This window comes from Trichomycterus rosablanca, chromosome 10, assembly GCF_030014385.1.
Source record: "Trichomycterus rosablanca isolate fTriRos1 chromosome 10, fTriRos1.hap1, whole genome shotgun sequence".
Lineage (NCBI taxonomy): Eukaryota > Metazoa > Chordata > Actinopteri > Siluriformes > Trichomycteridae > Trichomycterus > Trichomycterus rosablanca.
The window spans coordinates 30,107,319-30,121,292 of NC_085997.1; the positions used below are offsets into that span (position 1 = coordinate 30,107,319).

General features: G+C 41.4%; 1 protein-coding gene across 2 annotated transcripts in view; it reads right to left on the bottom strand.

Moving 5' to 3' along the window:
- Positions 1-3,252: 3,252 nt before the first annotated feature.
- srcap (Snf2-related CREBBP activator protein) overlaps positions 3,253-13,974 on the bottom strand; it is a 36,790-nt gene continuing 26,068 nt past the window's right edge. For both annotated transcript variants that reach the window (XM_063003097.1, XM_063003096.1), the window contains 8 exons: positions 13,398-13,600; positions 13,088-13,257; positions 12,722-12,918; positions 12,441-12,555; positions 12,220-12,339; positions 11,010-11,189; positions 10,834-10,917; positions 3,253-8,711 (listed from right to left, as the gene is read on the bottom strand). In XM_063003097.1, coding sequence (XP_062859167.1) covers positions 4,704-8,711; positions 10,834-10,917; positions 11,010-11,189; positions 12,220-12,339; positions 12,441-12,555; positions 12,722-12,918; positions 13,088-13,257; positions 13,398-13,600 — 5,077 coding nt within the window. In that variant the 3' untranslated portion in view covers positions 3,253-4,703. The remainder of the gene's footprint in view (positions 8,712-10,833; positions 10,918-11,009; positions 11,190-12,219; positions 12,340-12,440; positions 12,556-12,721; positions 12,919-13,087; positions 13,258-13,397; positions 13,601-13,974) is intronic.

Genomic DNA, 13,974 nt, shown 5'->3' on the forward strand with positions numbered 1-13,974 from the left:
AAAATGTCCCGCCCCCTTTCCAACGGTTCCACTCCGTTCACTCTACCGCTCTGGCGTTGGGTCAAGCAGTCCCGGAGCTGTCCAATCACTGATCGCGCTCATGTAACCCGCGCGCTGATTGGCTACTACCTGGTCAATATAAACGATTCTACCATAAATGGATGTACTATATAACATGCATTATAAATTAATATAATTGTTCACCTCGATTATTATTCATTTTTACCAAACCACATTTTGTTCTCTGAAACTTTAAAACACAAGCAAAAACAAAAAAGAAAGTCAGCACATACTGTAATTTCAGTGCAGATACTTAAATTTAAAGTTAAATTAAATTTAAATTAAAGTTAAATTTACCATATTTCTTTACTACTACACACAACTTACCATATTTATTTTCGATTAATCAGTTCACAAGTTTAATGTCAAACACAGACAAGGACAATTTTAGCATCTCCAATTCACATGACTGCATGTCTTTGGACTGTGGGAGGAAACTGGAGCTCCCGCAGGAAACCCACACAGACATGGGGAGAACATGCAAACTCCATACAGAAAGGACCTAGGCCACCCCACCTGGGGATCAAACCCTGGACCTTCTTGCTGTGAGGCGACAGTGCTACTCACCGAGCCACTAAATGTACCATATAAAAACCCAATATGTGGCATGTGCAAAAGTTTTGACACATTTAATATTTTGTTTTTCCTATGTTGCATTAAAAAAAACCTAAAATAAAATCATGAGCTAAATAAGCCTTAATATTTGCTTTCAGTACGTGGAAATGTATCTTCACTTGGGAAATTAACAAAACATATTTGTCAAAGACCAAAAATTTGATAATACAAACCATGATTAAGAATTAGTAAAAATGAAAAATACACATATACAGGGGTTGGACAAAATAACTGAAACACCTGGTTTTAGACCACAATAATTTATTAGTATGGTGTAGGGCCTCCTTTTGCGGCCAATACAGCGTCAATTCGTCTTGGAAATGACATATACAAGTCCTGCACAGTGGTCAGAGGGATTTTAAGCCATTCTTCTTGCAGGATAGTGGCCAGGTCACTACGTGATGCTGGTGGAGGAAAACGTTTCCTGACGCGCTTCTCCAAAACACCCCAAAGTGGCTCAATAATATTTAGATCTGGTGACTGTGCAGGCCATGGGAGATGTTCAACTTCACTTTCATGTTCATCAAACCAATCTTTCACCAGTCTTGCTGTCTGTATTGGTGCATTGTCATCCTGATACACGGCACCGCCATTGGATGCACATGGTCCTCCAGAATGGTTCGGGAGTCCTTGGCAGTGACGCGCCCATCTAGCACAAGTATTGGGCCAAGGGAATGCCATGATATGGCAGCCCAAACCATCACTGATCCACCCCCATGCTTCACTCTGGGCATGCAACAGTCTGGGTGGTACGCTTCTTTGGGGCTTCTCCACACCGTAACTCTCCCGGATGTGGGGAAAACAGTAAAGGTGGACTCATCAGAGAACAATACATGTTTCACATTGTCCACAGCCCAAGATTTGCGCTCCTTGCACCATTGAAACCGACGTTTGGCATTGGCACGAGTGACCAAAGGTTTGGCTATAGCAGCCCGGCCGTGTATATTGACCCTGTGGAGCTCCCGACGGACAGTTCTGGTGGAAACAGGAGAGTTGAGGTGCACATTTAATTCTGCCGTGATTTGGGCAGCCGTGGTTTTATGTTTTTTGGATACAATCCGGGTTAGCACCCGAACATCCCTTTCAGACAGCTTCCTCTTGCGTCCACAGTTAATCCTGTTGGATGTGGTTTGTCCTTCTTGGTGGTATGCTGACATTACCCTGGATACCGTGGCTCTTGATACATCACAAAGACTTGCTGTCTTGGTCACAGATGCGCCAGCAAGACGTGCACCAACAATTTGTCCTCTTTTGAACTCTGGTATGTCACCCATAATGTTGTGTGCATTGCAATATTTTGAGCAAAACTGTGCTCTTACCCTGCTAATTGAACCTTCACACTCTGCTCTTACTGGTGCAATGTGCAATTAATGAAGATTGGCCACCAGACTGGTCCAATTTAGCCATGAAACCTCCCACACTAAAATGACAGGTGTTTCAGTTATTTTGTCCAACCCCTGTATATATTCCACTCATTAGCTTTGCATAATGTTAGGATCCATCATTGTTCCCATCAGTTGTTGCTAGGGCAGAAATGTTTTAAAATGTCAGGAACCACCCTGCACCCTGTTTTTCTCCCATTCCTGTTTAATTATAACACTTCCATTTTCAAAGAACTTGGGCTCTTGTCATATATTGCACCACGTATTTAATAAGAGACATGTCTGAACTTTTTAGATGAATCCCTGCACTCTTTTACTTTAAAGCAATTCTGTTGCAACATGCAGAATGTGGCTTGGTGGTGTCTTGTTGACAAGCAAGAATGTCTTTGAAAAAGACATTATCTAGATTATAGCATGTCTTACGGTACCTTGGCAGATGTCCCGGTTATCAAAGCCACACTAAATGATTTTCATTATGCACAGAAGAGTTTTAACTTGCATTTCTAGGTGCATAAATGTTATTGACTGCAAATAACTGCATGTCACAAAATGCAAACTTAAACCCATCCTTGCTCTTTTCTTTTATACCCCATCAGTTTGGGTGTTTTTTTTTTAAACATTTAATGGCTTTCCTGTTACAGGGTGTTATGTTAATCACATTAAGAAGTACTGTATATTTACAAAAATTAATAAAGTTTGAAGGTAAATAACTAAATATCTTTTTGTTTTAATTTTATACTTGTAAAGTTTAACCTACTGTCCCAACCTTTCGGGAAGTTGGTTTGCAGAGAAGTCTTTAATTGATAAGCACATTTTGTAGCAACACCCTAAACCTCCAGATGTCTCCACAGCTTCCTTACCCACAAAATATTTATTTCAGTATGTATGTCAAAAGTCTATTCAGGATCTAACATGAAGGCCTGTTTCACTATCAACAATTCAGGCCATCCCAAAAGTGTTCAATAGGGTTTGGTTTAGGGCTTCATGCAGACCACTGGAGGTAAACGAGACCATAATATAATAAACTTGCATTGAGCACAAAGGCACAGCAAAGCTGGAACAGAAAAGTTGGAAGCATTTAATTTATGTTAAATAAAATGTGTGGCTGAAACACCTGAACTCAATGCCCAAGTGTATGTGGACGCTCATCTTAATTATTACATGAATATATACAACTTAAAAGCAAATGACAAAATTGTGTATTTTTGGTCTTTTTATTCAACTGACTTCTGTTGTTTCAATCGTTCAAGTAAAACAATATGGAATTACAAGGGAACAAAAGGAATGTAACAAATTAGAAAAGAGACAAACAACAAAAAAATAATACCATCACCACATTCTATCCATTCACTCAAACAAGTCTTTAACCCCACAATGGGACCAAGACAGCAACTTGTCTGCCAAGGATAAGCTGAAAAGGGGGAAGAAAAATAAATTCTTGCTGGAGTCCTGTGATAAAATGACCAATGCAGAGAAACATTGACAACAGCAATTTACACTGAAAAGATGATTTTAGTTTGGTTGCACCGTAACATAGAAGGGTTAGGTTGAAAAAATGTCTTTATTACATTTTAAACACTAAAATGTTTGAAGCCTTAACTTTTCTGAACAAGGCATACAGGGATCCATTCCCATGAGGATTAACAGGCACTCACTTTGTCACAATGACTTGACTGCTTAACGATGAAATTTAATGAAACGTAGACTATACCAATACTTTAGAAAAGGCGAAAATGAAGTTACCTTTCATATCTCCATGTTGCCAAAAAGCAAATGACAAGCAGACTAAGATTTTGTACAAGCTCAAGAGATATACATACATTTTGTGAGGTACCAATAAAGAATTAATTTGATTGAATTGTATTTAAAAAAACAAATTACAATACATTTTAATTCAGGGGGCATTATGTGAGATGTGCAAATGCAGGCTGGACTTAAAAGTAATTGATAGAAAAAAATACACAAAAAGGTCTTAGCAGAGACTAACTCCAGCATAGTGCAGCAAAATCACATTTACAGACCTGCTTTCTTCATACCCTGGAAGAAACCGCAGAATATTCTTAATTTATCAATCATCTTTAACCAAACAATAGTCTACAGTTGGGCAACATTTCGTTGTAAGCCAACTGTTTAAAAGCATCAACAATTGAACTCTCAATCTTACAAATGTAGCATAAATGACTTTGCAATCCTCTGTGCAGCACAAATAAATTCTGTATAAGGGTACAATCTAAGTGACCCATCCTCACAGATACTTCTATTAGTATTCCAGTCTTTAAATGATTACAGTACATAGTGTGATCTAACAGCTCTTGCCCCTTGCCCAGCTGTCCAAACTCCTTGTAGTATATTGAGGTACTGTCCTTGTGATCTCATTTAGGACTGTTTTGCTGTCATTTTAAATGGGTACTTTCCCATCCATTCCCTCAGCACACTGAAGATGGCTTAGTATCTGAAAATGCACCCAAAGCAAGTTAAGCTTCTACCAAAAAGTGCAACAGACTATCCATCCCCTCAACACCGACCAATGGTTAATGACTAGCAAGTTTGATCCCCATTCCTTAAGACCCGTAAAATCTCTTTTCTTATTACTGCAGTTCTAATACATGATTATCCACCAGCTAACAGTTATGTTTCATTTTCTAATCATGTTTTGGTTTGCCGGTGATGACTGGCAGATGAACGGGTGTTACTAGATGGTGGGCGTGCCTGGGCCACTGCCAATGCAGCAACGCTCCGCAGAACTCGGTCAGGAGTTCCCTCACTTGACCCAGCACTCAGTTCCGGCTTATCATGCTTGTGTGAATGCCTTCCTTTCCTGCTTTCACGGCCTCTGCTCTCTCCTGTTTTCTTCAGCTTTCCTTTTCCTCTTTCGGTGTCACTACCCGATGAAGGAGCTCTTGAACGAGAGTACAATCGACCGGTGCTCCGAGAGCTAAGGCTGCGAGTGCACTGGCTGCTGTTGCTACTGCTCCGACTTCTACTGCTGCCTGCCCCTCTTTCGCTGCTAATACTACTGCACGCACTGTGGCCTCTCGAAGATCTCGTCTCCCTCTTTTCATCCTCCACCTCCAAAGTGTTTTTCTTTTCTTCTTTTTTTAATTTTTTTGTTTCAGTGTCTAAGGGAGTGACCAGGTTTCCTGGTCGCTGACGAGTAGAACGAGCAGGAGAGTGACCTACCCCAGGAGCAGTTGGGGAATCTGTTAATCGAGAAAAGCTTTGCTGACCACTACTGATTTTATCACTTGAATTTGTCTTAGGAAAGTCTACTTCAGTCTTGCCTTTAGGTTTAATGTTTTTTACAGAAGCCATTTGTTGTTCTTGTGACATCTTACCCTTGCCACTAGAACTGGGTGAATCTGGTCCCCTTCCCCTCATAGCCAAAAGCTTGGCAGCAGCATTAAGGGCTGAGCAGCGTTTGCTTAGTACCTCAGGCTCAGGTGAGGTTGGAGCTGACAGCTGTAAAGACTTACGAGTTAGTCTAACAGGTGTAGCTCCAGTGCTTTCCTCTTCTGCAGCCACCTTCTTGCCTGACTTTCTTCGTCCTTTCTTGTGCTCGTTATCTTTGTCACACTTGCTCTCCTTTTCCAAGACTTTTTGTGATGAGCGAGTAAGGCGTCTCTCCTGGACAGCTGAGTCTTCTGAGTCTGAGAAAGAGGAAGATGAGTTGGAACACTGTTTTCTAGCAGGTGTCACTGGCTCCTCATCAGTCTCTCTGTCTGCACTTGCTTTTTTTGAGTCCCTTTCCACTCGTTTTCGCTTTGCAGGGACACCACTTTCTTCAGCATTTTTTGACCATGATGAACGAGTATTGCAAGAGGAAACAGAGGACGGAGAGGAGGAGCAGACCGATTCCTGACTACTTTGTCTGCTGATGCTTTGTTTTCTGCACTCATTTTTTCTTTTCTGCCCCTCTGTCACACTCTCCTCCTCTAATGACTTATCTGCTCTATCACTCTCAGACGTAGTTGGCATTTCTGTTTCCAAAACTGTGAGTTCCTCAAACATTTTATCCTCTTGTAAGTTTTCCATTTTCCTTTTTTTTCCTTGTGATTGGCTATTATTTTTCTCTAATTGCTCAAACTTCCCAGAATCCTCCACTTCCATTTCTTCTGTGTTTTTAATCAAACTGCTTTCTGTTGATCCCCTGGGTTCCTGCTGATTCTTAGTTTCAGGCTGTTCCGCAGGGAACTGAATAGATGAAGTTTTCGGGCAAACAGCTGGTAATGGCTGAGACACTTCAGTTGTCATTTTAGGTGATTCTGGGGAAGTTTTAGATGTTAATGTTTGGCTTGAATCTGTAAGAGCTGTTTCTGCTGGTTGACTTGAAGCTGGAACAGTCTTTGGTTGGCTGGAATTACTTGTATTTTGCATCATGTTACTGGGTGCAACAAAAGGTGAAGTCAAGTTATCAATTAGTAATGGCTGTACAGTGGTGTTAATGGGTTCAGATGTGGGCTCATCAGGCATGGTTGGGGACTTTACGGGACTAACAGATGCTTTTATTGAAGAATCTTCAGTTGCCGAGTTTTCAAGGGAGGGCTGTGACGACGATTCGGCAGGTATAGTTGGGACTTTTGGAGGAGCTTCACTCTGATTAGATTGCATTGGAGAGTCTTTTGCTTGGTCATTTGAGGGCGCTGTGGTTACAGAACTACCTTGAGAAACAGATTTTATAGAAGATGTAGGTTGTTGGTCAGGAGTAGACCTTGGGGTTGTATCGGGCTGTAGTGAAAGCTCTGTGTTGGTTTGACTGAAATTGGATGTCTGAAGGTCCTGCGGTAAAGCAGTAGGTGAAACAGCTTGCGAGTTACATTCCAGAGCTGAGACCTTTAGGCTTGCATTTTCAGATGGCAGTTTTGAAGTAGAGGTTTGCATTATGCAAGAGTCACAAGGTGGTGAAGACGGGGAAATGGGTGTAGTGAGTTGATTTTCAGAGTCTGTTTTAGGCTGCTGATGCAAATCCACAGCTTTAGATGAAGCAGAAGAAGCAATCGCTGGAGAGTTTACTACTGGGCTCTCGGAGGGCAAAACTGTAGGCTGAACAGGAAGGACGCTTTCCTCTGAACTGGGTATGGATAAGTTCGTAGGACTGCTTACCCCCTCACCAGATTTACCACTGCCTATATTTGGTGATAAAGTTTTGCGTGGACGACCCCTTTTACGTTTTGGTGACAAGGGAGGACTTTGTGGACTTTCACTTTTTTGCTTCTGGGCCACAGAGGTGTTGTGTTCTGTAGCTTCTGGTGTGGTGGGTTGAATCCTGGGAGGTCTACCCCTTTTACGCTTCAAAGGTGTAGTACTGGTTGCACTTGAACAAGACACAACATTAGGGGTAGCAGTGTCATCCTTGGATGAATTGGGCTCCTGTTTCTTTGGTGACAGAGGAGTGCGTCGGTCATGCCCCCTGCCTCTACCAAGGAACTGTTCACCTAACTGAGCAGCCATTCGAGACTCTGTTTCTAAGCGCCGACGCACTGGTAAGTTCCGAAGAACAGGCATGTCTGGTGAATGATGTGTAGGGGAGTAGGGGTGGTAGCTTCTTCCTGGACTTCGCGATGATGGTGAGACCTGTTCCTGTCCTGGCTGCACCTGTGAGGGGGATCTGGATGGTGATTTAGGTAGAAAGTTATCTTTGACTGACTGGCTTTGTCGATCAGGAGAACAGGGGGTTGCATCTTGGGTGAACTCTGCTTGCTCAGTCTCTTCTGATGAACCTTCGGTATGTACTCCACCACTTCCACTCTCACCCCTCCTCCTCCGCTTTGGTTCCTTATCTTCCACCACAGTGACAAGGCGGCCAGGAAGCTTTCTAAGAACCTTAGCAGATGGTGAATCCTCTGGAAGGTTCTTTAAGACTTCTCCATCAGCAGACTGGCGCTTACGCGGTGAACGTGACTGTGGAGATGCCATTGAAAATATGGGTGAATGCTGGCTGTTCTGCTCTGGCTGAGGTTCAGGTGAGCATACAGAATCAGAAGATAGTGATGCCTTCCTCTCTCTTACCCCCTGTTGAGAGGTGTCTGACTGTGCCCCTGCTTCACGTTTATTGGCAGAAGTTCCACTGGGACTTTTTTCCACTGTTGCAAAAGCAGCAGCTGAAGGCACTAAACTTGGAGAAACGGGGTGCTGATTTTGGGATGGTGCTAAAGTGGGTTTTGAACCAAAGACTTGTTTAGGTGAAACCGATGTTTCTGAATCAGAAGGCTGCTGATCAGTTTGGGGTTTTTTGTGCTCAGTCTGGGGTGGTGTTGCTGAGGTCACTTGTTCCTTGTTTGCCCCTCTTCCTCGCAGAGTACTACGTTGTCTTTCAGGCACTTCTCTGGGTTGAGGAGACTTGCACCTGGAGCTAGACCCAGGAGCATGGCTTGCACTGGTCTCAGAGATCGGCGATTCTTTTTTTCTCCCTTTTTCCCTTTCTGGCGATTGATGTGTTGCAGGCAGATCGTCCAGTTTAGCAGGCGTTCCTCTAAGTCTGCCGCTGACCCTTGTAGAGGGGGCACCTTTCTCTTTGTGTTTGCGTGTGCGACGAGCTGGGTGGTGCTCCTCGGGACTGTGAGGCACAGAATCCTCATCATCGTTATCCGATTGATGCAGTTTTAGACCCTCCTCCTTGGCCTGATCCAGTCCCTTTCTTGCAGCTTCAACTTGCTCCTAATATAAAAACAAAGCAATTATTGTATTGTGTGTAACTATAAGGGATCCATGACACAATTATTCCATTTTATTTGTTACTTATGCAACAGTGCATACACCAATCAGCCATAACATTAAAACCACCTCCTTGTTTCTACACACATTGTCCATTTTATATCAGCTCCACTTACCATATAGGAGCGCTTTGTAGTTCTACAATTACTGACTGTAGTCCATCCATTTCTCTACATACTTTTTAAACCTCCTTTAACTCTAACTGTTCTTCAATGGTCAGGACCCCCACAGGACCACTACAGAGCAGGTATTATTTGGGTGGTGGATAATTCTCAGCACTGCAGTGACACTGACATGGTGGTAGTGTGTTAGTGTGTTGTACTGGTATGAGTGGATAAGACACAGCAGCGCTGATTGAGTTCTTAAACACCTCACTGTCCCTGCTGGACTGAGAATAGTCCACCAACCAAAAATATATCCAGCCAACATCACCCCGTGGGCAGCAGCCTGTGACCACTGATGAAGGTCTACAAGATGACCAACTCAAACAGCAGCAAGAGATGAGCGACCATCTCTGACTTTACATCTACAAGGTGGACCAACTAGGTAGGAGTGTCTAATAGAGTGGACAGTGAGTGGACAAAGTATTTAAAAACTCCAGCAGCACTGCTGTGTCTGATCCACTCATACCAGCACAACACACACTAACACACCACCACCATGTCATTGTCACTGCAGTGCCAAGAATGATCCACCACCTAAATAATACCTACTCTGTGGTCCTGTGGGCAGGGTATCTGCAGGTATTGGGAAATTAAATGTAAGACTTTTCAAGACTTTTTAATACCACTCTGAGACAAAAATTAAGACCACTGTCGCAGTAACAAAGCAGCAAAAAGCACACACCAACATTATGTTTACAGACTTTATTGTAAGCATGCGAGTGCTGTATTTTCTGTTTAACCAATATTTAATGATTTAAACTTAAATGAACAGTTTTGTATAAACCAAAACCATTTATACTTTTATTTTGTATAAACCAGAACCGTCTGTACACTGAAAACTGGGTCTCAGTTCCACAGCTTTTATTCCCATTGTACCAGGCTTGAAGATCTTCTTGCACAGTGTGCAACGCGCTTCGTACGGATTGCCTTGAACTGGATTTAACCATAAAGCAAAATTGGGGTTATCCAACCAGTTATTATTAAATTTACACTTCCCCATGCCAGCAGTTGCGTTTAGCAAGTAATGAGCGCAAGGTTACCTCAAATTAGCGCCCCTCGGAACCATTAAGGCTGCTGTTGGTTCCGCTTAGTTCAGTTTAAACAGTTAAACAACTTGCATACAAAATCTGGAAATTACGAGATACAATCCGCGAAAATAAAACCAAAATTATATTTACACTCTGTGGCATTTTTAAGACCAGTGGCAGATGAATTTAAGACTTTTTAAAACAAATTAAGGTCTTTTTTTTAAGATAAACGAATTTAAGACTTTTTAAGATTTTTTTAAGGATCCGCGGACACCCTGTATGGGAGTCCTGACCATTAAAGAACAGAGTAAAACGAGGTTTAAAAAGAATGTAGAGAAACAGATGGACTACAGGCAGTAATTGTAGAACTACAAAGTGCTTCTATATGGTAAGTGGAGCTGATAAAATGGACAGTAAATGTAGAAACAAGGAGGTGGTTTTAATGTTATGGCTGATCAGTGTATACTACAAAGGCAGAGAGTCTTTAAGTTTTAATGGATGCATATTCAAGTATTCCTATGGTACATGCCAATGCAGAGTACCTACACCAGTTGAAACATTTTTTTTTTTTTTTTTAATTAATAATAATTCTAACAATTATACAATAACACTTTTAAAGTGTTTTATTTATAATATAATATGATTGCTCTAGCTGTATCTGTTGGTGAATTACAGCTATCCACACTATACAGGTGTCTATTCCATTCTTTAGCTTGCAATACTTTTTTCTAGATTTTTCACCTTTCAGCTCTCAGTTGTCATTTCCAATTACTAATTACTAATTGTGAATTCTACAATTCAATCTACCCTCATTTGAATGTAAAATTAATACTGCAGATGTGTACAGGTAATTTAAACTTTGAATAGTTTTACCTCTGCTTGTTTCAGTTCTTCTTTGCAAATATCCTGAAGAGATGCCTCCAGAAAATTCATGGCATATCGTTCAATGGGAGTGAGCTGTTGGGAAAGGAAAAAGGCAAAAAGAATTAAGGGGCAGTGCAGGACAGAAATACATAACTTTACATAACTAAATATTACATATATAATACCTGTTCAACAAGAGCAGCAATTTCCTGTTCAGCCTTGGAAAGCTCCTCCTCCTCCGGGTCTCTGCTCTCACCGTCATCCAGAGGAATATTTTCGTTAAACTCTGCAAGTTCAGCCACCTGCTCTGCTTTGGCTTGGGATGCGGCTACTATGTCCTCCTCATCCTCAGCACGGCATAAAGCCTGGAACGGAAAAGGTAAAAACGTGGTTTTGCCAACCATTAATAGGGTTTAACTGTCTACCATAGTGAAATGTTATTTAATCTTAGCTTTAAACTTGGGATGTCATTGATAATCAGTTAACTGATAATTGACAGAGAAGTCAATGCTCAAGTAATGCTGTGAGTTAAAATGTATTTAAAATTTACTTCATTTAAGAGCGCAGCTACAGTCTAGACAGAGTAAGTATACCAATTTGAAACACACGCCAACCAAACTTATGTGCACATGCGCCAGCTCTGTGTACAGCCACCTATAGAGTTTCTAATCTAAAGGTTTTTTTTAGGCATATAAATAATAAAACATTAAACTGTTTGCTAACGACTCTGTATAAAATCTACACTTATGATGCTGACCTGGTTTTGCTCAGTTTTCATGTTAATCTTACTGTTCAACATTACCACTACATTAACTACATTACTATGTTTTGTTTTTTTTATTAATAAAAGATGCATCTTTTATATTTTAATGGGACAATACATTTACATTTTTAGTATTTAGCAGACGCCTTTATCCAAAGCGACTTACAATTGAGAGTATACATTCCAAGCAATTGAGGGTAAAGTGCCTTGCTAAAGGGCCTAACAGTGACAAGCTGGCAGATGTGGGGCTTGAACCAGCAACTTTACCAACCAGAATTACTAGTCCTGTACCTTAACCGCTGAGCCACCCCTGCTTTAAACATGCACAACTGCAACATTTAGCAGATGTTTTTTTATCCAAAGAGACTTACAATTGTGAATGAATACAGTTTGAGCAATTAAGTGCTGGAGGGCCTTGCTCAGGGGCCCAACAGTAGCAACTAGGCAGTGATGAGGCTTGAACCAGAAACCTTCTAATTACTAGTCCAGTACCTTAATCACTAAGCTACGATTGTCCAAGTTTATTAGTTATCCTGTCGACTAATGGTGTTCGGTTATCAGTTATTTCTATTCCTATTCAAACTGTGCTTAGCAGTGAAAAATCGGCTTGTTTCAAAAAGGGTGAAATGTACCTGCTCTAAAATATTTGTTTGTTGTTTATTAACGGATTCCTCCTCATCCAGCTGTGGGGCAAGTGCTTCCGTTTCCTTTTTTTCTGCCTCACTCACATCAAACAACTCCCGAATGGTTTGCTATTGGTGTATAAAAAAGACACATGAACAATAGATAAACGTTCACATTAAACTTTAAGACTTGAAATACTGAGACAGAAATAAAACACAACAATTTGTACCTCTTTGAAAAATGCAGTTGTGAAGTTACCACCTTCAATTGCCATATCTCCCAACATCCTCTTCTGATTGGCTTTTTTAAGAATGTTCTCCTCCACAGTGCGTTCACTGATTAGTCTAGTTTTTTCACATTAAACAAATTCAGTGTAAAAAATCTAGAACTGCTTTTTAACAAAAACAAGCATTTGACAGTTGCAAAAGGCAAAATAAACTTTTAAGAAATTTCTAATCTCTACCCAATAATTAAGTGTCTGATTATTTATTAGCTGTTTATGGGAGACACCTGTAAATGTGAACATCTCTGGTTTGTCCAATTCGATGGCAACGATCCTGAGCCTGAGCGTCCATGGTAGGGTTCCAATCACTATCATAAAACACCACTGTATCCGCCCCTGTCAGATTTACTCCCACACCTCCACTACGGGTTGACAGGATAAAACAGAAGATCCGGCGGTCTGCATTAAAGCGCTCCATCAGGGCCTAAGCAAGAACAAAATCTTAAATTAATCCAACAAAATTGGGAGTGGTATAAAAACTGTCCTGATTATTGGTAATTGAATAAATTTGCTAAACATAACTACATTATTGGATGGTGTTACGGGTGGGGTTTAACTAATTTCCAGCCAGAAGCATTCAAATGTTTACTCGCCTGTCTCTGCTCCACTCGTGTGCTACCATCCAGTCGTAAGTAAATGTGTCCATGATAGTTGAGAAATTGTTCCAGTATATCCAGCATACGGGTCATCTGAGTGAAGATAAGCACTCTGTGACCCTCAGCCTTCAATTTCCGGAGCAGGAGGTGAAGAGTCTGCAACTTACCTAATTTAATAAAATACAGAATTTTGATATTTATTTAAATGCAGGCTAAAATAAATCTAAAATAAAACTCTTCATAAGAATATCAATCATACTCAGGAGACATTTTATACTAGTTGTAAAAGCTAGCGTGGGTTACGCACCACAGTCATACTGGATGAGTCTTAGGTCAGGGAAGTGGGTCCGCATATTGCATTGGATGTGGTGCATCAGATGCATGAGAGGATAAAGATGAGCTGAGAGAACCGCAGAGACAAGAGTCTGTTGATGGCTGAGGGAAGGTGGAGGATGGCAGCAGTGCATGGTGATGGGCTTGGCCTCCACTGGAGGAATGACAAACGTGAACCTGTAGAAAGATAGAAAGAAAGATATCCTTTATTTGTCATATATACATATACAGGTGTACAGTACAATGAAATTCTTTCTTCGCATATCCCAGCTGGTGTTGGAAGCTGGGGTCAGAGCGCAGGGTCAGCCAACTTACGGCGCCCCTGGAGCAGACAGGGTTAAGGGCCTTGCTCAAGGACCCAACAGTGGCTACATAGCAGAGCCAGGATTTGAACCGCCAATCTTCCGGTTGATAGCCCAAAGCCCTACCCACTAGGCTACCACAGGCCCCCTGTAGGGTGAAGTAAGGCAGTGGTTAGATGTTAAGTCATACACAAGCCATTTACCAGATCACAAACATGTACAATAAGTAAAAAAATCTCCATCTCCAAA